The sequence below is a fragment of the Doryrhamphus excisus genome, chromosome 4 (assembly GCF_030265055.1).
Source record: "Doryrhamphus excisus isolate RoL2022-K1 chromosome 4, RoL_Dexc_1.0, whole genome shotgun sequence".
Classification (NCBI taxonomy): Eukaryota; Metazoa; Chordata; class Actinopteri; order Syngnathiformes; family Syngnathidae; genus Doryrhamphus; species Doryrhamphus excisus.
Window position 1 is genome coordinate 26,155,358 of NC_080469.1, and position 22,642 is coordinate 26,177,999.

The 22,642-nt window shown below is 51.9% G+C and overlaps 6 protein-coding genes across 10 annotated transcripts; 4 read left to right on the top strand and 2 right to left on the bottom strand.

Annotated features, from left to right (window-relative positions):
• Positions 1 to 775: 775 nt before the first annotated feature.
• On the bottom strand, positions 776 to 2,330 carry sdhaf1 (succinate dehydrogenase complex assembly factor 1). Of its 4 annotated transcripts, XM_058071331.1 has the most exons (3): positions 2,154 to 2,330; positions 1,512 to 1,563; positions 776 to 1,216 (listed from the first exon to the last, which is right to left on the bottom strand). In XM_058071331.1, exon 3 carries the CDS (start codon positions 1,137 to 1,139, stop codon positions 891 to 893), a length of 249 nt encoding a protein of 82 aa, XP_057927314.1. In that variant the 5' UTR covers positions 1,140 to 1,216; positions 1,512 to 1,563; positions 2,154 to 2,330; the 3' UTR covers positions 776 to 890. The 4 variants fall into 4 exon arrangements, with proteins under 4 accessions (XP_057927314.1, XP_057927315.1, XP_057927313.1 ...); XM_058071332.1 differs by lacking the exon at positions 1,512 to 1,563; XM_058071330.1 differs by lacking the exon at positions 2,154 to 2,330 and having other exon boundaries at positions 1,508 to 2,019.
• On the top strand, positions 1,768 to 5,047 carry nudt18 (nudix (nucleoside diphosphate linked moiety X)-type motif 18). Its single transcript, XM_058071318.1, has 7 exons — positions 1,768 to 2,226; positions 2,310 to 2,477; positions 2,549 to 2,659; positions 2,731 to 2,833; positions 3,859 to 3,982; positions 4,045 to 4,169; positions 4,242 to 5,047. The coding sequence occupies exons 2-7, from the start codon at positions 2,316 to 2,318 to the stop codon at positions 4,622 to 4,624; spliced, it is 1,008 nt and encodes a 335-aa protein (XP_057927301.1). The 5' UTR covers positions 1,768 to 2,226; positions 2,310 to 2,315; the 3' UTR covers positions 4,625 to 5,047.
• On the bottom strand, positions 4,628 to 6,006 carry LOC131128453 (uncharacterized). Its single transcript, XM_058071324.1, has 3 exons — positions 5,670 to 6,006; positions 5,449 to 5,574; positions 4,628 to 4,771 (listed from the first exon to the last, which is right to left on the bottom strand). The coding sequence occupies exons 1-3, from the start codon at positions 5,906 to 5,908 to the stop codon at positions 4,663 to 4,665; spliced, it is 474 nt and encodes a 157-aa protein (XP_057927307.1). The 5' UTR covers positions 5,909 to 6,006; the 3' UTR covers positions 4,628 to 4,662.
• A 1,840-nt stretch (positions 6,007 to 7,846) lies between these two features.
• On the top strand, positions 7,847 to 8,492 carry LOC131127998 (myosin light chain 4-like). Its single transcript, XM_058070453.1, has one exon. It carries the CDS (start codon positions 7,892 to 7,894, stop codon positions 8,477 to 8,479), a length of 588 nt encoding a protein of 195 aa, XP_057926436.1. The 5' UTR covers positions 7,847 to 7,891; the 3' UTR covers positions 8,480 to 8,492.
• Positions 8,493 to 10,554: 2,062 nt separating this feature from the next.
• On the top strand, positions 10,555 to 15,258 carry ercc6l (excision repair cross-complementation group 6-like). Its single transcript, XM_058072123.1, has 3 exons — positions 10,555 to 10,801; positions 10,908 to 10,952; positions 11,816 to 15,258. Exons 1-3 carry the CDS (start codon positions 10,746 to 10,748, stop codon positions 15,138 to 15,140), a joined length of 3,426 nt encoding a protein of 1,141 aa, XP_057928106.1. The 5' UTR covers positions 10,555 to 10,745; the 3' UTR covers positions 15,141 to 15,258.
• A 550-nt stretch (positions 15,259 to 15,808) lies between these two features.
• On the top strand, positions 15,809 to 22,588 carry adam9 (ADAM metallopeptidase domain 9). Of its 2 annotated transcripts, XM_058072138.1 has the most exons (23): positions 15,819 to 16,314; positions 16,816 to 16,916; positions 16,999 to 17,057; positions 17,263 to 17,418; positions 17,504 to 17,681; positions 17,748 to 17,813; positions 17,877 to 17,948; positions 18,024 to 18,193; positions 18,283 to 18,364; positions 18,431 to 18,564; positions 19,665 to 19,836; positions 19,910 to 20,002; positions 20,096 to 20,200; positions 20,293 to 20,383; positions 20,463 to 20,568; positions 20,643 to 20,826; positions 20,920 to 21,000; positions 21,068 to 21,173; positions 21,235 to 21,373; positions 21,433 to 21,535; positions 21,607 to 21,633; positions 21,699 to 21,754; positions 21,842 to 22,588. In XM_058072138.1, exons 1-23 carry the CDS (start codon positions 16,233 to 16,235, stop codon positions 21,909 to 21,911), a joined length of 2,433 nt encoding a protein of 810 aa, XP_057928121.1. In that variant the 5' UTR covers positions 15,819 to 16,232; the 3' UTR covers positions 21,912 to 22,588. The 2 variants fall into 2 exon arrangements, with proteins under 2 accessions (XP_057928120.1, XP_057928121.1); XM_058072137.1 differs by having other exon boundaries at positions 15,809 to 16,314; positions 17,504 to 17,813.
• The last annotated feature ends 54 nt before the right edge of the window (positions 22,589 to 22,642 follow it).

A 22,642-nucleotide genomic window follows, 5' to 3' on the forward strand; every position in this document is an offset into this window, starting at 1 on the left:
CGGAAACGCGTCAGCGCCGCCAGCAGGCCGCGGTCCTCCTCGCTCTGGGAGCTCAACCACTTGAGCAGCGCCGCCTGTAGGGAACGTTCAACATGGCGGAGGAGTTCTTCGAACACTACACATACGAAGAGTATATACGTACGAAAGTGGCAACAATTTCAAGTCAATTCCACAATAAACACAAAGTAAAGGTATGAAAATACAAATAAGGGGAAAAATAAATCAATCTTTCATCGTCTTTTACGAACATTTTTACGCAAGCTAAGTTAGCTTTAGCATGCTAACATTTGGTCTCGTCAGACATGTTTGCATCGAGACTACCTTTCTTGCTTATCAAAAAGTCAACAACTTTAGAGGAGTGGAGTGAAATGATGTGACAACAACAAACGTGAGCGTTGATCAAGCGGAAAAGTCACAATAACGTCAACATCAGATGGGTGTCGGACTTCCGCCTCACCTGCTGGAGTAACTCCATGTTGCTCATCTGCCCTCCGGACGCCGCCATCTGGGATCAGGAAAGCCGCACAAAAATGGGACAAATGACTTGAATCCAAGTCCCAAATGGGACTTTTTTACGCGGATGTGAGTGACGGTGAAGCTGTACTTGTTTACGTCTCTTCTTCTTCCTGCCGAGCGGTTGTGATGGTAGGCCGCTGCTGCCACCCAGCGGCCACAGCGTGGCACTACAAGAGTTTCAATGTTTGTTTGCTTTATCTTTTGGTGCACGTGGGGGCGGAACTACTAACAAATGTCATGTATGTATTAAATAAATACATTTCCGGTCGTTTGATGTATTTCAGTAGAAACCAGTTTTATTTGGATGTGCGGTCAAGACCAAAACATGAGCCAGTCGGTCAAAAGTCTTTCGTCGTCCCGGGTCACGTGACAGATCAGCTGTGCTCTTTACTTTTGGAGAAGGAGCCCAGCTGTTTGGTGTTGACGTCCCGGAGCTGCTCCAGCTGCCTCTGGCCGCGCCGGTACAGGTACTCGATGTGCATCACGTCCGTCTTCTTGATGCCGGCGTTCTCCCTGAACTCGTCGCGGATTCGGGGGAGGAAACCCGGCTTGTCACGGCCGGCTCGCAGGAACTGTCGGTAGAGCTCCAGGACCTGCTTCTGCAGCTTGCTGTGCCGCGCCATGGCCCTTCAAGAGGAAGGTGGCTGCGGCTAAACGTGCATTGTCTGCCGGATCGCTGTCATGTCCTCCGCATGGACGTCTGGAGGAACCAAACACACAACTTGAGGTGATTGACATGGATGCCATGTGGTCACCATGGTAACAGCTGTCTTTTACTTAAACCAACATTTGACCTGTGTTCTGAGTATACTAGTATTACAGTTGTAGCAATATAGTAGAAAAGTACTACGACTAGGACTTTCACACCAACAAAGAGGAAGCAATTGAACCATACATGCACACATGATATAAAATAATAACTTTGTTAATGAAGTACAATACGAGGACGCTAGTCACAGCATGTATGCTATCATGTTAGCATGTTCGGTACCTACTGTGAGGAGAAAATGTTGAACCCTAGCTTCTTGAACGCAGCTTATTCTGCCACTAAGACAAAAAAAAGAGCAACAAAAAGAAAACCTCACAAGTCAGTCGGTGTCCGTTTACAAGACCAGGGCAGCGGGAAAGACGAAAAAACAACCTTGACGTCGTTGCCTCGGTTAGCCTAGCTTGGCGTAAGTTAGCTAACGTTGACCTTTGTGGGCGTGACAGCGGAATGAAACCCCAGCTTCCGGTGGTTTCATTCAAAAACGGAACAAATGCCGACTAAAAGAAGAAACAGCAAATAGCTATATGATCGTGACATTGTGTCACAAACCATACACATCTACATATATTTTAGTTTGATTTAACTCCGATTTAAGTCGCAAAAATGTGTCAACGAAGGCTTTTAGTCTGACAAACTCCAAAGTGAAAGACGGAGTACTTCCGGTTAGCATTACGGCTGAAATGTCAAAACATAGCATCGCAGGTTTGTTTTCTTTTCGGTTAAAACCCACATTAGAAGCTTTTCGTATCGAGTATAACTGTGTTTAATAACTAATATCATAAATAAATATCTGATGATACAATGGCATTCTTTTGAAGATATTTGCCGAAGTTAGACGCTGCTTTATCGGCCCATTGACGTCTTTTACCTTCATATTGACTTGATGAGGCTGATATAAAAATCCGTTGACTATCCTTTGAGGTAGTAGTAGGACTTTTCTGGTGAGTATTAAATAGAATTAGTCGTCTTTCTGTGTCGGAGTGGTGTACTTTGATAGAGTGCTTCTCTTGCCCTTCGCCGCTAGGGGGCCATGGAGGCGGAGCTTGAGCGGGTGGAGGAGGAGGTGCAGCTCCTGCTGAGCGGCCAGGGGTCAGAGGTCACGGCGTGTGACGTGGGCCTGGAGCAGAGCAAGCCGGCCTCGCTGAGGAACAACGTCTCCTACATCGTCTGCGCCGTCATCTTCAACCACACGGTCCCTGACGCCGCCGGGGGGGGAGGAGCTAAGTCCACCATGACACTCATTATTCATTTCATATCATTTAGGAGGAAGTACTGATGGTCCAGGAGGCCAAGCAGGACTGCTATAAGAAGTGGTACCTCCCGGCAGGGAGGGTGGAAGTGGGCGAGAGCCTGCAGGAGGCGCTGCTGAGGGAGGTGAGTCTCTGTGAGCCCCGCCCCTTCCATCCATCCGCAGGGCGCAGCATTGGACGCCTGCTTGTGTGCAGGTGAAGGAGGAGGCGGGGTTTGAGTGTGAGCCAATCACGTTGTTGCTGATCCAGGAGCAGGGACCGCAGTGGATCCGCTTCATCTTCCTGGCCAAGGTCACAGGTCAGCAACGCATGTGGGCGGGGCTTTGCACCTGCTACGATACTTTATAGTGTCTCTTATATATAAGATAAAATAAGAACTTACAACTTTCTATATATGCATTTAGACATTAATAGAGCCCTCCAGACATGACGTAGCATCCCTATAGTCTCCTCTACATGCTTATTACCAAATATGGCCGACATAAGAGAAAATAGGACATAAAATAACAGTTTACCACCTTCTGAATACAGTTTTTAACATTAATAGAGCTCTCTAGACATGAAATAGCACCCCTATAGTCACATTTACACTCCCGTTACCCAATATAGTAGACATAATAATTGGAAATAAGACATCCAAAACCTGTTTACCACCTTCTAAATATGCTTATGAACGTTAATAGAGCCCTCCAGACATGACGTAGCATCCCTATAGTCTCCTCTTCACGCTTATTACCAAATATGGCCGACATAAGACAAAATAGGACATAAACAAAACAGTTCACCACCTTCTAAATACAGTTTTTAACATTAATAGAGCTCTCCAGACATGAAATAGCACCCCTATGTGCACCTCTGCACTCCTATTACCCAATATAGTATACCTAAAAATACATAAGACAAAGACACCAGTTTACTACCTTCTAAATATACATTTTAACATTAATAGAGCTCTCCAGACATGAAATAACACCCCTATAGGGTCGGGGGTTAGAGGTGGGGTCCACCCTGGACTGGTGGCCAGCCAATCCCAGGGCACATATAGACAAACAACCATTTCCACCCACATTCATACCTATGAAGCTAACATGCTAGCATGTTTTTGGAATGGGGGAAACCGGAGTACCCGGAGAAAAGCCGGGCATGCACAGAGATGCCCAAGTGGAGAATCGAAACCATCTCCTGACTGTGCGGCCTACATGCTAACCACTTATCTACCGCGCGGCCCTATAGTAGACATAATAGAAGGACAACCTGTTTAGCATTAGAGCCCTGTAGACATGAAATAACACCCCTATAGTCACCTATACACTATGCTTGCAGGCGGGACCATCAAGAGTCCATCGGCGGCTGATCAGGAGTCTCTTCAGGCCGCCTGGTGGGATAGACGCACGCCCCTCCCCCTCAGAGGGCGGGACATCCTGAGACTCATCGAGTTTGGGCTGAAGTACGATGCGGAGTCAGGCGTCACGTGACTCTGCCGTGTTTCTGACCCTGCGGTGCATTCAGGTACCACCGGGACCCCTGGCATCCCGCCACCTTGCCCACGGACCTGAGCTGCCGCCACGTGGTCCAGAGACTGGTCCTGGTCTTCACCGCCCCGGAGGAGCAGGTCTGGATCCTGTTGATCAAAGGTATCCGAACGCCGTCCCCGCCCTCGCGTACCCTTCCTCGCCGCCCAACCCCCCTCTGCCGTGTCCCCGCAGACCCGCGGCCCCACCTCCCCGTGGCGGCGGCGGTCAAGACGCACGCCGTCAGTTGGGCGTCCAACATGGTGGCGCAGGACGCCGTGCCGTCGTCGTACTACGAGCACAGCGTCAACACGCTGGGCGTCTTCAGCCTGCAGCACAACGGGCGGCAGCACGGCAAGACGGACGGCGTGTGCTTCAACACGCTGGTGGCGCTGGAGCCCGACGCCGCCCGCCGTGACGAGGATGGCGTGGCGCTGGAGACGCCGCCCGCCCCGCACCCGCCGCCCGTGGACAACCCCCGCTACCTCTGGCACAAAGTCCAGCGTCCCGCCCTGAGAGATGCGCTCCTGGACAGGAGCAGGAAGACGTCCGTCTTACCTCTGCACAGCCTCTACTGACTCTTATTGTGAAAGGACGCTTTTATTGTGTCATTCTTTCAAGGACATGGGGTGGCCTCCGGCTTCCTGTTGGGCACCAGGCCGTCCTTCAGGCTCTTCAGGTGCTTGTTCCGCTTCTCCAGGCAGGTAAGCCACTCCCCCCGCAGCCTGGCGGACAGGAAGACACGGGTCAGCGACACGCCGCCAGGGAGACGAACCACGTCACCTCGCGCTCGCCATGTTGGCGAGCCGAGACGAGGCAGCTGCCCCCCCATGCCCCCCCCCTCACCCCCCACCCGCCCACCGTGTTGGGGATTATTCACTTTGGCAAATGACAATCACACACGCGCTTCCCGTGTCCTTTTAGACCTTTCTGATGCCCTCAGCTAGCTAAACGCCCCCCCCCATCACTCATCACCCGCCATGTTAGACACACAATTAGGACGGGGGGGGGGGGGGGGGGGGGGCGGTCTCCTTGGTACGTGAGATGGGGGGATTAGTAACGGATAGCAGTGGGATTATCTGTCATGGTGGTGTTGGGGTTAGCGCGGGACAGGGGGGGTGGGGGGGGTGACGGGGGGGGGGGGGGGGAGCACTGCTGGTAGAACGTCCAAATTAGGAGATGGAAATGTTTAGATGATGAATCACAATTAGGATCAAAGAACTGTCCTATCAGGTCTGACTAGAACTGTCCTATCAGGTCTGACTAGAACTGTCCTATCAGGTCAGACTAGAACTGTCCTATCAGGTCTGACTAGAACTGTCCTATCAGGTGGGACCAGAGCTGTCCTTTCTAGTCATCTAGCACAAACGGATCCAGCCCATGCGATGGAGGCGGTGCTGACTTGTGGAGGGCGCTGGCGTTCATCCTGCGCTCCTCGCTGGCGGCGTGCTGGTGGTGGACGTGGATCCTGTTCTCCCAGAAGCTCCTGATGTTTTGTCTGTCGTGGATCAGCGCCAGGCTCATCTCTCTTGGGGGGGGGGGGGGGGGGGTGTCAAGGATTTGTGGTCTTTTATGGAGCGCTAGGAGGAAATAAGATGAATAAAATGGGATTTAAACACCAACCTTGGTTCTGGCTGATAGCAGACGTCCGTGTGGGAGGAACGCTGATGGATGATGATGGCTGATGGAACACCGATGGAACACTGATGGAACACCGATGGAGCACCAATGGAACACTGATGGAACACCGATGGAGCACCAATGGAACACTGATGGAACACCGATGGAGCACCAATGGAACACAAACATCCACCTCGTGTGTGTGTGTGTTTGGACAGTTGCTGTGAAACCGAGCTGGTCATATGATCTTTATTTCTGATCAAGTCCTGTCACTTTTCACTCTACCGTGTGTGTGAGTGTGTGTGTGTGTGTGTGTGTGTGTGTGTGTGTGTGTGTGTGTGTGTGTGTGTGCTTGTGTGTGCGTGTGCGTGCGCGTGCCATGGATACGATAGGACATAAAAGACGAAGCGAGCTGCTTGGGTAATGATGTCATCAACCTGAAAGACTTTATGGACACGTCAATCATCACAATGATTGGATGACAGGAACACTATGACGAGACAGACAGCAATAGTTGTGTTGAATGGTTGCTATGACAACACGCCTTTCACCCTTTTATCCTCTAACGTCACCTACAAACATCAAAGCTTCTGCTTTATATATACTTCTATGTATATTTCTATATACTTCTATGTATATTTCTATATATATTTCTATATACTTCTATGTATATTTCTATATACTTCTATATACTTCTATGTATATTTCTATATACTTCTGTGTATATTTCTATATATATTTCTATATACTTCTATGTATATTTCTATATACTTCTATGTATATTTCTATATACTTCTATGTATATTTCTATATATATTTCTATATACTTCTATGTATATTTCTATATACTTCTATATACTTCTATGTATATTTCTATATACTTCTATGTATATTTCTATATATATTTCTATATACTTCTATGTATATTTCTATATACTTCTATGTATATTTCTATATATATTTCTATATACTTCTATGTATATTTCTATATACTTCTATGTATATTTCTATATACTTGTATGTATATTTGTATATATTTCTATATACTTTGGACCATCCCCCCACAGCCCAGGCTGATGTATGAACTCATTAGGGCTGGATTTATCAATGTCCAAGCATTGGATCATTATTCATCAATATCCAAGTACTAACTCCTTATTCAGCAATATCCAAGTACTAACTCGTTATTCAGCAATGTCCAAGTATTAACTCGTTATTCGTCAATATCCACCTACTAACTCCTCATTCAGCAATATCCAAGTACTAACTCGTTATTCAGCAATATCCACCTACTAACTCCTGATTCAGCAATATCCAAGTAGTAACTTCTTATTCATCAATATCCAAGTACTAACTCATTATTCATCAATATCCAAGTACTAACTCATTATTCATCAATGTCCAAGTACTAACTCATGATTTATCAATATCCAATTATTAACTCATGACTTATCAATATCCAAGTATTAACTCCTTCTGCATCAATATGCAAGTATTAACTCCTTCTGCATCAATATGCAAGTATTACCAGCAATACCCAAGAATAGCTTATTTCTGCTTATTAAAATCTGTGTACTCGGTATTGCAAAGCGGTGCTGCTGCGGAGTGAAAAGTGCGACTGCGACTTCTTGGGGACACTTGTCCCCAATAAAAGTCTCAAGCTGACCTGGGGCCGGTTCCACCTAGACCCTGTCTTGTTCCTCAGGTTCCGCCACTGGCTCAGAAACTCTTTTAGTCCAAAAGGTCAACAGACCCTGTCAGGGCCCCTACTGGTACCTACTGGGGAGTTAGTCTGATTAAACCATGGCATCCCTGGGGACGTGTTTGCATGAAGACACGCCTCCCATTCGGGTGGAACACCGAGTCTCCAGACACGAGACGGGATGAAAGAACATCCGTAAACTCCACACTGTCCCATCCATTTGGGTGGACGAGTGTCCTTCAATCAAGGATGTTAGCATCCAGCAGCCCATGGAGCTAGCTGGTTAGAGTGAGTGACATGTGTCCGTCATGGTCACCATGGAGACGTCCGGGTCCCGGAGAGGCGGATCCTTCACACTCTCCTCTAATCCTGCTTATCAGGGTGAACATTCTGGTGGTTAAGAGTTTCTATTCCAATCTTCATTTCCATCTTTGGTCATCCTGGCCGCTTGTGTGGCTCCGCCCCCCCGGGCCCGGCGCCGCCTATAAGAAGGTCATGCGCCGTCCGGCCGCCGCTCGCCAACATGGCCCCCAAGAAAGTGGAAGCAAAGAAGAGCACGGAGGCAAAGAAGGCCAAAGAGGAGACCCCAGCGCCCCCTCCGAAGGCGCCAGAACCTGAGCCGGAAGCTCCGGTGGACCTGAAAAGCACGGTGGTGGAATTCAGCGCCGAGCAGATAGAAGAGTTCCGCGAGGCCTTCACGCTGTTCGACGAGACCCCGACGGGCGAGATGAAGATCACGTACGGTCAGTGCGGCGACGTGATGCGCGCCCTGGGCCACAACCCCACCAACCAGGAGGTCCTGAAGCTGCTGGGTCAGCCCAAAGCCGAGGAGCTGCACACCCGGCTGCTGGACTTTGACGGCTTCCTGCCCGTGCTGCAGCACGTGGCCCGCGCCAAGGACAACGCCCACTTTGAGGACTTCGTGGAGGGTCTCAGGGTCTTCGACAAGGAAGGAAACGGCACCGTGATGGGGGCGGAGCTCCGCCACGTCCTGGCCACGCTGGGGGAGAAGATGACGGAGGACGAGGTGGACCGGCTGATGGCGGGACAGGAGGACGCCAACGGACACGTCAACTACACGGAGTTTGTCAAACACATCCTGGCCGGATGAGGTCAGAGGTCACCACGGGAAGAACCTCCATCATCTATATGATCCAATGAGCAGATCCAATCAATAAAAACACGGCTTGAAAGCTCTGTGTCGTAAATGTTGTGTTGGGGGGGGGGGTCGTCGGGGGCGCTCAGACTGGCCAAGTTCACGGTGGCCCCCAAAAAGCAGCGCAAATCTCCCAATTGAAATAAGTCATATCAGGTAGTGGGGTGTCGCCGCCATATTGGGTTCGGATAGCCCTCATTCTTGTCTCACAGGCAAGCTCAGGCACCCCAGATTATCTTTATTAGATAGCGTGGCTATTCCTGTACGCCAGCTTGGCTATCTCCTTCCAGGCTGTCTTTGGAAGCCAGATGCTTACTCGGGGCGACGGCGAGGTGGAAGGTCTGGCAGTTGTCAGTCAGCACGCTGTTGGCCTCGCCGGCATTCGCCATTGGTCCGCATAGTGGCGTGCTAGCTGGCCTAAGGGGTCCACGTACGGACTGACCCCTGGGCAGCATGCGGGGCATTGCCTGACTCTGACCCTAACCCTAACCCTGGTGCTACATGCTACATGCTAGTACAACTACAACAACATTGCTACTATGTTGATGTTAATATGCTAGCAATGCTAATGTGCTGACCTTAGCATGCTAACACACGTCTTTATATAGGTGTCTTGCTATGAAAATGGCTAAAAATGCTACTATGCTGATGGTAACATGCTGGCAATGCTAATGTGCTAACCTTAGCATGGTAACATACATCTTTATGTAGGTGTCTAGCTACAAAAATGGCTACAAATGCTAGTATGCTGATGGTAACATGCTGACAATGCTAATGTGCTAACCTTAGCATGCTAACACATGTCTTTATATAGGTGTTTTGCTTTTAAAAATGGCTAAAAATGCTACTATGCTGATGGTAACATGCTGGCAATGCTAATGTGCTAACCTTAGCATGCTAACACATGTCTTTATATAGGTGTCTAGCTACGAAAATGGCTACAAATGCTAGTATGCTGATGGTAACATGCCGGCAATGCTAAAGTGCTAACCTTAGCATGCTAACACATGTCTTTATATAGGTGTCTTGCTATTAAAAATGGCTAAAATGCTACTATGCTGATGGTAACATGCTGTCAATGCTAATGTGCTAACCTTAGCATGCTAACACATGTCCTTATATAGGTGTCTAGCTACGAAAATGGCTACAAATGCTAGTATGCTGATGGTAACATGCTGGCAATGCTAATGTGCTAACCTTAGCATGCTAACACATGTCTTTATATAGGTGTCTTGCTTTTAAAAATGGCTAAAAATGCTACTATGCTGATGGTAACATGCTGGCAATGCTAATGTGCTAACCTTAGAATGCTAACACATGTCCTTATATAGGTGTCTTGCTATTAAAATGGCTAAAAATGCTACTATGCTGATGGTAACATGCTGGTAATGCTAATGTGCTAACCTTAGAATGCTAACACATGTTTATATAGGTGTCTAGCTACGAAAATGGCTAAAAATGCTACTATGATGATGGTAACATGCTGGCAATGCTAATGTGCTAACCTTAGAATGCTAACACATGTTTATATAGGTGTCTAGCTATGAAAATGATACAGGGGCCAGGCAAGACATTTAGTTGGCAATTTCACTGCTGTGTTATTGTGCAATGACAATAAAAAAGTCTATCTAATCTAAATTAGACACTTTGACAAAGAGGAAGTGACATCATAGGTGCTCATAAATGTAACAATAATAATAAAAATGTACCAATAATAGCGCTATACACTCAGACAGACTTTAATAGCGGTAGTGGTGTTGAACGATTAGTGCTTTAAAACGTTCCTATGACAAGGCTTTACACTTTTTTCCATCTTCTAACGTAACGTCACGTTTCAACGTCACCTACAAACATCAAAACATAGCAAGTTTTCTCAGTGTGCGGAAAATCGGAATATTTTCAGTACGGCAGAAAAATCCAATTTGTTGTTTTTATTTACGTTGCCGGTGAAAGGCTACAAAGGGCCACTTCCGTGTCGTGTGTCGGCAACTCGTTTCATTGGCTGCGCTCAGCTCAATGCCCCGCCTTGTTCGATCGTCCTTCTCTCCGATTGGACAACGTCTTTGTACCCGACGTCACCACGTCGTCTGTGCTGGATTCAAGGGATTTGGCGGGGCGAGCTGTGTTTCAAAACAATACGCGTCCTACGTCGACTTATCTTTAGTTTCATCGCTAACGCGCAGGACTTGCTGTGGTTCCGGTCCAAGACTACGGTTCCGAGATGAACGGGGGATACTTTAATGGCGACGTGGATGACATTAACAAAAAGATGGAGAGGTAAGTCGATGTTGACGCCACGAGAGTTAGCATTAGCCTGCATGTTATGAATGTTACATATAAGTCGTAGTCTAAGTAGAAGCTAACAGCCCACTTGTCCTCCCAGGTGTTTATCCATGGAGCCAAAGGACACCATGGAAGGCTATAACAGGTAACAATAATAATACTGTCATCATAATCATACTCCTAATAATACTTGAATCACTCTTCTTAAGGGTATTAGCCATCTCTAAGTATGCCACGTGGATTTTCATACACCAGCACCAGAAATTAAAATGCAATATGAAATATGAATCATTGTTAGCGGATGTAAATGTCACATGACACACATTCAAACACTGTTAATATCACAAAGAAAACATTTTTTTAAGTCGCCACGAAACACGTCACACGCTAAACACCGCCATCTAGTGGTCACAACGAGCTACCGCAGATGAAAATATGTCCTGAAACATCAAAACCCTTGGCTTTCCTCGTTTATTCTTATTCATATGAAACCATTTTATACTCAATAAATATCCGTCTTAAAGATATGACATTCAAAGAGATGTATTTTATAGAATATTTATGTGTCACGTGAGGAGTATAAATAGATGATAAGGTTGAGTACCTGTTATTATGAGAGCTGTCAAGCCATTAAAATATTTGATGGCGATTAATCACATTTTAGTCATTTTAGAACTATCACTGGAACTAATCATTAGAAATCCCACCCTTTTTGAATGTTTATTGTGAGCGGAGAATAGTCCTTGAACGCACCGTCCTAATGTTCTCCGATACAAAGATGGCAGCATGGATGTATTTGGATGGACCCGCCCCTTTTTCTTTCCCCTCATACTTGCCCCCGAATGCTGGTACTATGTGGGAACCCATAAGGGTTGTGATGACTTTGATGCTAAATGGCTAACGCTAGCACAACACCGGACCGGTCATCACATTGACATCCCGTCAGTGGAAGCCGGCGCTCCAATATGGCCGATGTGGGACTGAAGCGCTGATGTGTCTTGCCGGCAGGTACATTCAACAGGGGAAAGACGTCGCCAGGCAAGGAGACTTGGGCAAGGCTCTGGAGCTCTTCAAAATGGCCGACAAAATCCAGCACAGCGAAAAGCTGCAGAAGAGAATCGAGAAGATCGAGGAGCTTTTGTCGCAGAGCTCCTCCGAGGACGACGACGCCGACCAGTTCGTGGACGTGAACAACAGCGGCCTGATGCTCTACAAGGACCTCTACCAGAAGCTGTACAACTACCAGAGGGACGGCGTGGCCTTCTTGTACGGCCTCTACCGAGACGGGAAGAAAGGCGGGATCCTGGCAGACGACATGGGTCTGGGCAAGACCATCCAGGTCATTTCCTTCCTGTCGGGGATGTACGACAGCGAGCTGGTGAAACACGCGCTGCTGGTCATGCCCACGTCCCTCATCAGCAACTGGACCAAGGAGTTTGCCAAGTGGACCCCGGGCATGAGGGTCAAAGAGTATCACGGCACCAGCAAAGCCGAGCGCAGCAGGAACCTGGAGAAGATCCAGAGGAAGAGCGGCGTGATCATCACCACGTACACGATGCTCATCAACAACTGGCAGCTGCTGTCGTCCTACCAGGGCCGGGAGTTCACGTGGGACTACGTGATCTTGGACGAGGCCCACAAGATCAAGACCAGCACCACCAAAACGGCCAAGAGCGCCTCGGCCGTCCCCTCCAGAAACCGACTGCTGCTCACTGGCACCCCCGTGCAGAACCACCTCCGGGAGATGTGGGCCCTCTTTAACTTCGCTTGCCAGGGAACTCTGCTGGGCACGGCCAAGACCTTCAAAATGCAGTACGAGAACCCCATCACCCGAGCGCGGGAGAAGGACGCCACTCCGGGGGAGCGGGCCCTGGGGTCCAGGATGTCCGAGAACCTCATGACCATCATCAAGCCCTACTTCCTACGCAGGACCAAGTCTGAGGTGCAGCAGAATAAACACGCAGAGGAGGTCCAGCGCAGGTCGCAAGGGGCCAAGGGGGCCAGGAGGAAAGACCAGAAGGAGTCCGAGACCGCCATGCCTTCGCTGACCAGGAAGAACGACTTGATTGTCTGGACGTACCTCAGTCGCATCCAGGAAGACATTTACTGGAAGTTCATATCCCTGGACCACATCAAGGAGCTGCTCATGACCTCCAGGTCCCCGCTGGCCGAGCTGACCCTCCTGAAGAAGCTGTGCGACCACCCGAGACTGCTCTCCGCTCGGGCCATCGCCAAGCTGGGCCTGAAGGACAGCCCCTCCAAGAGGCAGCAGAGCAGCGACGGCGAGATGGGCGGCCACACCATCGCCAACATTCCCGACAAGACGCTCATATCGGAATCGGGGAAGCTGGTCTTCCTGTTTGCTCTCCTGGAACGTCTCCGGGAGGAAGGTCACCGCACGCTGGTCTTCGCTCACTACAGGATGGTGCTGGACATCATGGAGCGCATCCTCAGGAACCGAGGGGTCAAGGCCCTCAGGCTGGACGGGTCCATCACTCAGGTGGCGGAGCGGGAGCGCCTCATCACGCTCTTCCAGAGGGACCACTCCTACTCCGTCTTCCTTCTCACCACGCAGGTGGGCGGGGTCGGCATCACCTTGACGGGAGCCGACCGGGTGGTCATTTTCGACCCCAGCTGGAACCCCATGACGGACGCCCAGGCGGTGGACCGGGCGTACCGCATCGGCCAGACGGCCAACGTGGTCATCTACAGGCTGATCACGTGCGGCACGGTGGAGGAGAAGATCTACAGGCGGCAGGTCTTCAAGGATTCGCTCATCAGGCAGAACACGGGCGACAAGAAGAACCCCTTCCGTTACTTCAGCAAGCAGGAGCTGAAGGAGCTCTTCACCCTGGAGGACACGCGCTCCTCGTCCACGCAGCAGCTGCTCCAGTCCATGCACTCCAAGCACAGGCTCACCGACCCGGAGCTGGACCGCCACATCGCCCGCCTCCACACCATGGAGATGTTCGGCATTTCCGATCACGACCTCATGTTCTCCCTCAACACCGACCACGAGGACTCCCTGCACGACAAAGCGGAGCAGAACTACATCGAGGATCGGGTCCAGAAGGCCCAAGAGCTGGTGAAGGCGGAGTCGGACCTCCAGATGCAGTTCGCGACCAGCGTGGAGGCCACCACGGAGCCGGCGTGGAGCCGACAGCCGGGGAGCGAGCGCAAAGAACGATCTCATGAGAACAAACCCGTGAAACCCAGACCCAGGTCCGCCCTGTCGCCACGCCCCCGCACCACTTCCGGCAAGAGCGACGACGCCCAAGAAAGGAACGCCCCGATCGATCTGACCGGCAGCGACACCGAGTCGCAAGACCAGCCGGAGAAGAGTCACGTGGGCCACCGCTCCACCGAGGACATGTTTGGGTCTTTGTCTCTGACGGAGGGGGTCGGCCGGGAGGAACACGACGCCGACGCCGTCGGGGAGTCCTTCGGGAAAGACAGGCTCTCCGCCGCGCAGTCATCCTGTTCCAGCCTCAAGGTGGACTCCTGGTCCAGATGCAGCGCGGGCTCGGACCTCATCGAAGGAAACTTCAACCTGCAGCTGGAGGAGAGCGAGATCTCCTACCAGAGCACCGTGGAGGACGAGGAGAGGAAGCTGCTGTCTCAGCTCCAGACGGATGGCGCCTTTGACGTGGACGTGTCCCTGACGGAGAGGCAGCAAAAAGAAGCCCTCGGACGGAGCCTGTCCCGGTCCCAGGTCTCCGAAGCGGACGAGTCCGTGGTCATGGCGTCCAAGAAGAAAAAAGGCGGCGTCCTGTATGACAGCGATGAGGAGTACGGCGACCGGCCCAAGTCCATCAACAACTCCTTCCAGCTGCTGGGGTCCTCCACGCCCAAGTCCGGGCTGCCCGGCTCCTCCCCCGTCAGGCTGAGGAAGAGCATCGGACGCAACACCTCCGTGGCGTCACGCCACTCGCTCCTGCACTCCATCATTGAAGACATGGACAAGCAGGAGCAGGACGAGGACCCCGCCGAGGACATTTCAGAGAAGTGCTCCGACGAGGTGGAGGTGGAAGAGGAGGAAGAGGAAGAAGAGGAGGAAGACGGTAACCCGGAGGAATCCACCGGCGAGCCCGAGCTAGCGTCCTCCGAGAGGATGGAGCCGTGCGCCGCGGACACGGCGCCGGACAAAGTCATCAAGTCCTCATCTGGGGACACGTACGAGTCCCTGGTGACTCGGGGCCATGAGTTTTTCAGCCAGGGCAAACTGAACGAGGCGCTGACCTCGTTCCTGAAGGCCATCGACATCAAACCCGGGGACCCTGAGATCCAGTGCCTGACCATCCAGCTCTACCGCCAGATGGGTTCCAAAGAGTAAGCACCGGATCCTCGTCAAGATGGCCGTCAGTAGATGGGTTTGTTAGGCGGGACATGGCTCACTTTATTCTTTCTCACCAAACTTATCCTGGAATTGGAATTGGAAAACTGAAGGATGGGGGGGGGGGTCTGAGAAATGCAGCACTTTGTAGTTTAGTGGACTTTTCTCTTCTGCTACCTGAATGTTTATGTTAGCATCATCACTCTACCCCCTCGTCCAACATCGGATACAAATAAAGTTTTGTATAACTCTGAATGGTCACTGTGTGTTCCGGGGTTTGTCACGTGACAGGAACCGCTACCCTCGTTGTTACAATGCATTGTGTCCACGGGAGTTGACACACTAGCTGGCGTGCTCGTTTCTTATTCGATGTAATGACATGACTTTTATCTCTGTGAGGGTGGTAAAGTATTTCTCGTGCTTAAACTTGTCCCACCGGAAATTGACTTTTATTTTGAAGGTGCGTTCATTCAGGGCGGACACATCGGCTCATTCCGGAGAACCACCCGAACGCTAAGGCTTAAAAGTATAAAACGTTTCTAGAACGTTTCTGAAGATTCTTCCGGTGGGCCCGAAAGTCACAAATGTAGAAACTTGTTCCGAATGTCCCACAGGAAATTGACCTTTATTTTGAAGGCGCGTTCATTTAGTGCCTTTTACGGACCCACACTCCGGAGAACCGTCCGAACGTGGTAGGGGCGTCCTATTAAAGTTTAAAATATTTAAAATTTTAATTTGTTTCTAAATCTGCAAAGTCCCTAATGTTAAAACAAACCTGTTTCGGATGTCTAATAGGAAGCGGGCTTTTATTTTGAAGGTGCGTTCAGGACGTGACTCGGGGGGCTTCGGACGCTCGTTTCGGAGAACCGCCCGAACGCCAAGGCGCGTCGTGTGTTTGTGACTGCGTTCGCGGGTCAAGCGGGTCCTAGGTCGGTTTGGGACGCCGAGGAGCCAAGACAAGCTAGCCAGCTAGCTAGCCAGCCCTCCCAAGGATGACCCGGCCGGAGGTGGCCAACGCTCCCGGCGGCAGACTATGAATCTCCGAGCGGGCTCACCGCCGCCGAGCTTCCACGAAGAGGAACCAGGAAGACGATGACGACCATGGGAGGAAGAGAGAAGCTGCTGGAAATCTGCTCTTTGCTGCTTCTGATGACCGGAAGTTGTCAATGTCGAGGTTAGGTTGGGGGGGTCACACGAGTTAATGTAGAATGTTGTACTAGCTAAACAAGCTAAAGCTAAACAACTTCCTACGTCACGGTAGATGACGTTAGATGATGATGTTGACACGATCTAAGACCCCTGCAGGTGTGGGGTGTCACGTGACCTACACAGGTCTCACCGCACCCGGACAAGCTGACCAGGAACACGTGAGGGTCCCCCCCCCCTTCGTCCGTTTGGACTTAAGAGCTTTACTGTAGATCTGGTCTCAAGTCCCACAGAATTCTTAGCGTCATTTTGAGCTAGCTTAGTTTGTTTAGTTGTTCCTCCATTTTAATGACTCCTCAAAAGGGGCGGGGCCTCACCTGACCAGCCGGCCACGCCCGCTCAGACAGGTTGATCTTTAAGCGGCTTAGCTCGCGGCGTCGTGGTCCCGTCGAGGTCAACAGTGCGACGCTAAGATGGTTGCCGTGGTTACACCTCCTTACGACTTGTCTTGGATGTGTTCCCGGGTCAGACGCCCGGCAGACGCGGCACCTGGCCGCCTATCAGCTGACTGTGCCTCGGCCAATCGGAGGCCGGCTGAGGAGGGACGCCGATGGCTCTCCGCCCAATCAGGTGCTGAGAGCGAACTTGTTGCTGTGACCTCTGAACTCACGACTTCCCACGTGTGTGTGACCCATGTGATTTCCTGCGGCAGGCGTCGTACGTGATCGGCGTGGGGGGACACGAGCATGTGGTGCATCTGGAGAGGAACGGGTAAGTGCCTCCCTCGCCGCCGCCGTCGCTATCTCCAAGGAGCGTGTTGCCATCCGCCGCCGCCGATAGCTACGCCGCTCGCCGCATGCCGCTATCTGCATGCTGATAAGCAGCCTGCGCCGTGACCTCCATCGCCTTTTGTTGTTGCTGCGGTGAAAACAGGCCAAGATGGCGGCGTGTCCACACATGTTGTTGTCGTTGTCAGGCTGCTGCTTCCGGCCGACTTCACCGTCTTCACGTACGGCGAAGACGGAGCACGCCGCACGTCTGTGCCGCCTGTCCAGAAGCATTGCCACTATCACGGCGTGGTGGAGGGCATGGCGGGCTCGTCTGTCGCCATGAGCATCTGCGACGGCCTCAGGTACCAAAACACCCCCCCCCCCCCCCCCCCCTCAACTCCCGCCCCCGAGTAGCGACCAACGCCGTGTGGGGGTGTGTCCCGCCAGGGGCGTGTTGCATCTGGACCACGGCAGCTACGCCATGGAGCCGCTAGACTCCGCCCCTGAGCAGCACCTGCTGTACCGCCTGCAGGATGTGACGTCACAGCCGCGGGAGTGCGGCACCCCGCACGCTCGCCCCGCCCACAACCGCACAGAGCAGCAAAGCATCCACGGGCACGGAAGGGTGAGCGCGCACGTGCGCACGTGCACACGTGCAACACAAACAGGCGCTGACGTGTGTGCTGTCCAGGTGAAGCGAGCCGTTCTCCATCGAACCCACTACGTGGAACTCCTGCTGGTGGTGGACAACGAAAGGGTGAGACACGTGCGCGCCCACGTGCACGCCCACCTAGCCTAACCAGGAGGTGCTGTGTTGCAGTTCAAGGCCACGAGGAGCAACGAGAGCGCCGTGAGGGAGGACATGGTTCACCTGGCCAACTACATCGACGCTGTAAACGCACACACACACACACACACACACACACCAGCATGGCGTGCACACACTCACACGTGCACATGCGCTCAGATCTACGTGCAGCTGAACGTCAGGGTGGTCCTGGTGGGCCTGGAGATCTGGACCAGGCAGAACCTCATCAGCACGGAGGGAGGAGCCGACGAGGTGCTGAGTCGCTTCACCCAATGGAGAGAGAGGGAACTGCTGCCTCGCCGCCGCCATGACTCGGCTCAGCTCATCCTGTCAGTGTGCACGCACACACACATGTACACACATGTACACACATGCACACACATGTACACACACGCTGATGATGATGATGGTGGTGCAGGAAGAAGAGTTTCGGGGTGACGGCAGGGATGGCGTACGTTTCCACCGTGTGCTCCAGGAGTCATGGCGGCGGCATCAATGCGGTACGTCACCAAACCTTTACTTTGAAAGGTCCTCTCTTCCTCATTGACCTCATTGTCTGTGTCCAGTTCACCAACAACAACGTGGCCGCCTTCGCCTCCATCGTGGCTCACGAGCTGGGCCACAACCTCGGCATGAACCACGACGACACGCGCACGTGCTCATGCCCCACCCCCACCTGCATCATGAACTCCGTAGCCAGGTAAGACACGCCCATCAGCTCTTGGTCTCATGGCTACCGGGGATGATGCTAAAAGCGTATCTATCATGTCTACTATATTGGCTCGCTATAGGGGTGCTATGTCATGTCTAGAGGGCTCTAATGATGTTAAACATTGTATTGAGAAGGTGGTAAACAGGTTTTTATGTCCTCTTTTCTCCCATGATGTCTACTATATTGGGTAATAGGAGTGTCAAGGCGACTATAGGGGTGCTATGTCATGTCTAGAGGGCTCTACTCATGTTAAAAATGTATTTAAAAGGTCAGCAACAAGTTTCTATGTCTTAATTTGTCCCATGATGTCTACCATATTGGGTAATAGGAGTGTAAAGATGACTATAGGGGTGCTATGTCATGTCTAGAGGGCTCTAATGGTGTTAAAAAGTGTATTTACAAGGTCAGAAACAAGTTTCTATGTCTTAATTTGTCCCATCATGACTACTATGTTGGGTAATAGGAGTGTAAAGATTACTATAGGGGTGTTAGTTCATGTCGGGAGGGCTCTAATAATGTTAAAAATGTATTAAATGATCAGAAACAAGTTTCTATGTCTTAATTTCTCCTATGATGTCTACCATATTGGATAATAGGAGTGTAAAGCTGACTATAGGGGTGTTAGTTCATGTCTAGAGGGCTCTAATAATGTTAAAAAAGTATTTAAAAGGTCAGAAACAAGTTTCTATGTCTTAATTTCTCCCATGATGTCTACCATGTTGGGTAATAGGAGTGTAACGTTGACTATAGGGGTGCTATGTCATGTCTAGAGGTCTCTAATGACGCTAAAAGGCATACCCAGAAGGTGATGATCAGCTTTCCTATCATATATTCCATGTATAAATAATGGATTGGATTGGGGAAAGGAATATGAATATAATGAGGTGTATACAAAGGTTCAATTCTTTGCCTTTGAGCAAATAAAGCCAATACAATTGGAATATTAGGCTCCATGTATACGTGGCTAGTTTTTGTGTATTGTTGATAAAACACGAGTATTTATTGTAAAGAAATCCTTTTTCCAAATCATTTTCTACGTCGTCGTCATGGTCACCCTTGACCTTCAAGGTGGTCTCCTGTCCCTGCAGGGACGCCGCAAACTTCAGCAGCTGCAGCGCCGACGACTTTGAGAAGATGATCTTGGTGACGGGGGGGTCGTGTCTCCTGAATGTCCCGCAGCCCGACGAGGCCTACAGCGCCCCCTACTGCGGGAACGGACTGGTGGACTTTGGCGAGGAGTGTGACTGTGGATCCCAGAAGGTCTGGAAGGAGCACAGTGTGACGCACACACACCTGGTCTAACTGTGTGTGTGTGTGTGTGCGTGCGCCCCAGGAGTGCCAGAGCGACCCCTGCTGTGAGTTTAAGACGTGCAGACTGAAGCCGGGAGCTCAGTGTGCTGATGGAGAGTGCTGCTACAACTGTCAGGTGCAGGAAGGAAGGAAGGAAGGAAGGAAGGAAGGAAGGAAGTGCTGACTGTGCATCTGACACGTGTGTGTGCATGTGTGTGTGTGTGTGTAGTTCCTACCAGGCGGCACGATTTGTCGCGCCGGCAGGGACGAGTGCGACCTGCCCGAGTACTGTAACGGCTCGTCATCTCTCTGTCAAAGTGACGTCTTTGTGCAGGTGAGGCCTCCTGCCTGCGGGGGGCGCCGCCCTCAGGTGAAGGTGGCCCCCTCCCAGTGACGTGTGTGTGTGTGTGTGTGTGTGTGTTGCAGAACGGTCAGCCGTGCAGGAGCCAGCAGGCCTTCTGCTACAACGGCAGGTGCCAGCATGCAGACGACCAGTGTCGGAGCATCTTCGGGCCCAGTGAGTTGTCCTCAGGGGTGGGGGGCGGCATTGGGGGAGGGGGGTCCTGTGCTGAAAGAGGGTGTGCTTCCTCTTCCAGAGGCCAAGAAGGCGGATGAGGTCTGCTTCAAAGACGTTAACAGCAAAGGCGATCGCTTCGGGAACTGCGGCAAGCAGAGCTACCACTACAGGAAGTGCGAGAGCAGGTAACCGTGGCGACGCCCCTCAGCCACACCCCCTCCCCACCGCCGCAACCTGAAGCTTGCCTGTGTTGCTGTAGAAACGCTCTGTGCGGGAAGCTGCAGTGCTCCAACGTGCAGGGCGTGAAGGCCTTCGGCATGGAGCCGTCCATCATCAGCACGCGCATCGGCGGCGCCGTCTGCTACGGCGTGGACTTCATGCTGGGCTCGGACGTGCCGGACCCGGGCATGGTGAACGAGGGCACCAAGTGCGGAGAGGGCAAGGTGAGGAGGTGGGAAGGAAGGAAGGAAGGAAGGAAGGAAGGAAGGAAGGAAGGAAGGAAGGGCGGAGCTGATGGCGCTGTCCCTCCCCTCCAGGTGTGTTTGAACTTTGAGTGTCGCGGCGTCGCCGACCTCAACTTCGACTGCGACGTGGAGAACAAGTGTCACGGGCACGGGGTGAGACACGGCCCGCCACCCAAGTCACATGACCCCCGTGCCGAGCTCTACTTTCTCTCTCTCTCAGGTGTGCAACAACAACAAGAACTGTCACTGCCACGCCGGCTGGGCGCCGCCTTTCTGCGAGGTGAAAGGTTACGGGGGAAGCGTGGACAGCGGCCCCACCTGGAACGGTACGTGGACTTAACGCACCCACCCTGCCTTCGTGGCGGTGACGCGTGCCCATGTCCTCAGACAAAGACACGTCGCTGAGGGACGGCCTGCTGGTCTTCTTCTTCCTGGTTGTGCCGCTGGTGGCGTTGGGGGCGTTGGCCTTCCTGCGCAGGGACCGACTGCTGCGGCGCCTCGGCCGCGGCCGCCCACGAGCGTACCAGTGAGTGCCAAACATCGCCGCTGTCATTTCCCCGCCTCTGACTGGCGTTGTGTCATCAGGCCCGACGGCGCCGTGTCCGCCCACCCCGGCAGAGGACCGCCTCCCCGAGCTCAGCCACCGTCTTTCGCCCGGGACAACAGCGACGGCGTCCTCAGAGATGGGGTGAGGCGCGCGTCTTACGTGTTGTACCTTTGTTCACTTCCTCATGGCTTCTTCTTCTGCTCCCCTCGCAGCATCACGCCCACCTGCTCCCGCCGCAGGTAAGGCCCTCGCCAGCCGCCACCTCCGCCATGGCGGCAGCGTCTAACTCTCTCTGTGATTGTAGGCAGAGGACACCAGCAGGGCCGCTCCGTCATACGCTGCCAGGCCGCCGCCTCCTCTGTAAGCCTCGCCGCGCTGTGACCTCTACGTGACCTCTACGTGACCCGTGTGGCGCCGTGAGACGTGTGCTTTTTTTCTTCCACCCAGGAAACCCAAACCCGTTGTGGCGTCCCAGCCTCTGGTGCCTCAAAGACCCCCTCCGCCGCCGCCAGTCTAGCCGGCTCAGCCCCGCCCACTGGGAGCTGCTACCTCGTGACCACCAGGACACAGGTGCAAGATGACGCTAATGCTAGTTGGCTAGCCTGGGAAACACAAAGATGTTCTTCTCTCTGATTGGCTGCTGGAAGAAGAAAAAGGAGAGACCACTAGGCAGGAAGTTGGTTGAGCGAAAGCACTGCTGCCCCCTGCTGGCAAACGTCTGCACTGACATTTGAACGCCTCATCCCGGCATGCAGTGCGGCTTGTCTCGTGATAGACCCGATGACGTCACTGCAGTGGCGGCATTTCCTCAGCTGGGAATGTTTGCGTTTGTAAAATGATGATAATGGAGATCAACAACCGCTTGGTACTTGATGACGTCACCCTGTTGACATGCAAACCAGGAAGTACGCCACCCTTCCGGTGCCTGGGCTTTCTTTGATAGAATATTTTAATCAAATGGAGTGGCTGCGAATCAGAGATCGTGTGTGATTTTTTTTTATGTTCACTTCTTCATGTGACAGCATTCATCACGCGGGGAATATTTGAGACAAAATGCATCACGCCATCACTTCCGGCTTCCGGAATATCTTTGGAACATTGTGGTTGACGTGCTGCGTCACTTTCATTCGCCGAGGTCTTGCACGTGGCTAGTTACCATAGTAACACAACTTCAAATAAAGATGGTTATGTCGCTCTGGGTGCCAGTAAACATTCATTTAAAACTACGCCGTGTTATCATTAAAGCTG

Coding starts and splice junctions, on each gene's coding strand:
- sdhaf1 (XM_058071332.1), bottom strand. CDS start 1,139: ATGGCGCGGCACAGCAAGCTGCAGAAGCAGGTCCTGGAGCTCTACCGA.
- nudt18 (XM_058071318.1), top strand. CDS start 2,316: ATGGAGGCGGAGCTTGAGCGGGTGGAGGAGGAGGTGCAGCTCCTGCTG. Junction 2,478..2,548: donor CCGTCATCTTCAACCACACG/GTCCCTGACGCC, acceptor CATATCATTTAG/GAGGAAGTACTGATGGTCCA. Junction 2,834..3,858: donor CTTCCTGGCCAAGGTCACAG/GTCAGCAACGCA, acceptor CTATGCTTGCAG/GCGGGACCATCAAGAGTCCA.
- LOC131128453 (XM_058071324.1), bottom strand. CDS start 5,908: ATGACCAGCTCGGTTTCACAGCAACTGTCCAAACACACACACACACGA. Junction 5,575..5,669: donor TGCTATCAGCCAGAACCAAG/GTTGGTGTTTAA, acceptor CCCCCCCCCAAG/AGAGATGAGCCTGGCGCTGA. Junction 4,772..5,448: donor AACGCCAGCGCCCTCCACAA/GTCAGCACCGCC, acceptor CCTGTCCGCCAG/GCTGCGGGGGGAGTGGCTTA.
- LOC131127998 (XM_058070453.1), top strand. CDS start 7,892: ATGGCCCCCAAGAAAGTGGAAGCAAAGAAGAGCACGGAGGCAAAGAAG.
- ercc6l (XM_058072123.1), top strand. CDS start 10,746: ATGAACGGGGGATACTTTAATGGCGACGTGGATGACATTAACAAAAAG. Junction 10,802..10,907: donor ATTAACAAAAAGATGGAGAG/GTAAGTCGATGT, acceptor TTGTCCTCCCAG/GTGTTTATCCATGGAGCCAA. Junction 10,953..11,815: donor ACCATGGAAGGCTATAACAG/GTAACAATAATA, acceptor TCTTGCCGGCAG/GTACATTCAACAGGGGAAAG.
- adam9 (XM_058072137.1), top strand. CDS start 16,233: ATGACGACCATGGGAGGAAGAGAGAAGCTGCTGGAAATCTGCTCTTTG. Junction 20,003..20,095: donor AGTGCTGCTACAACTGTCAG/GTGCAGGAAGGA, acceptor GTGTGTGTGTAG/TTCCTACCAGGCGGCACGAT. Junction 20,384..20,462: donor TCGGAGCATCTTCGGGCCCA/GTGAGTTGTCCT, acceptor TTCCTCTTCCAG/AGGCCAAGAAGGCGGATGAG.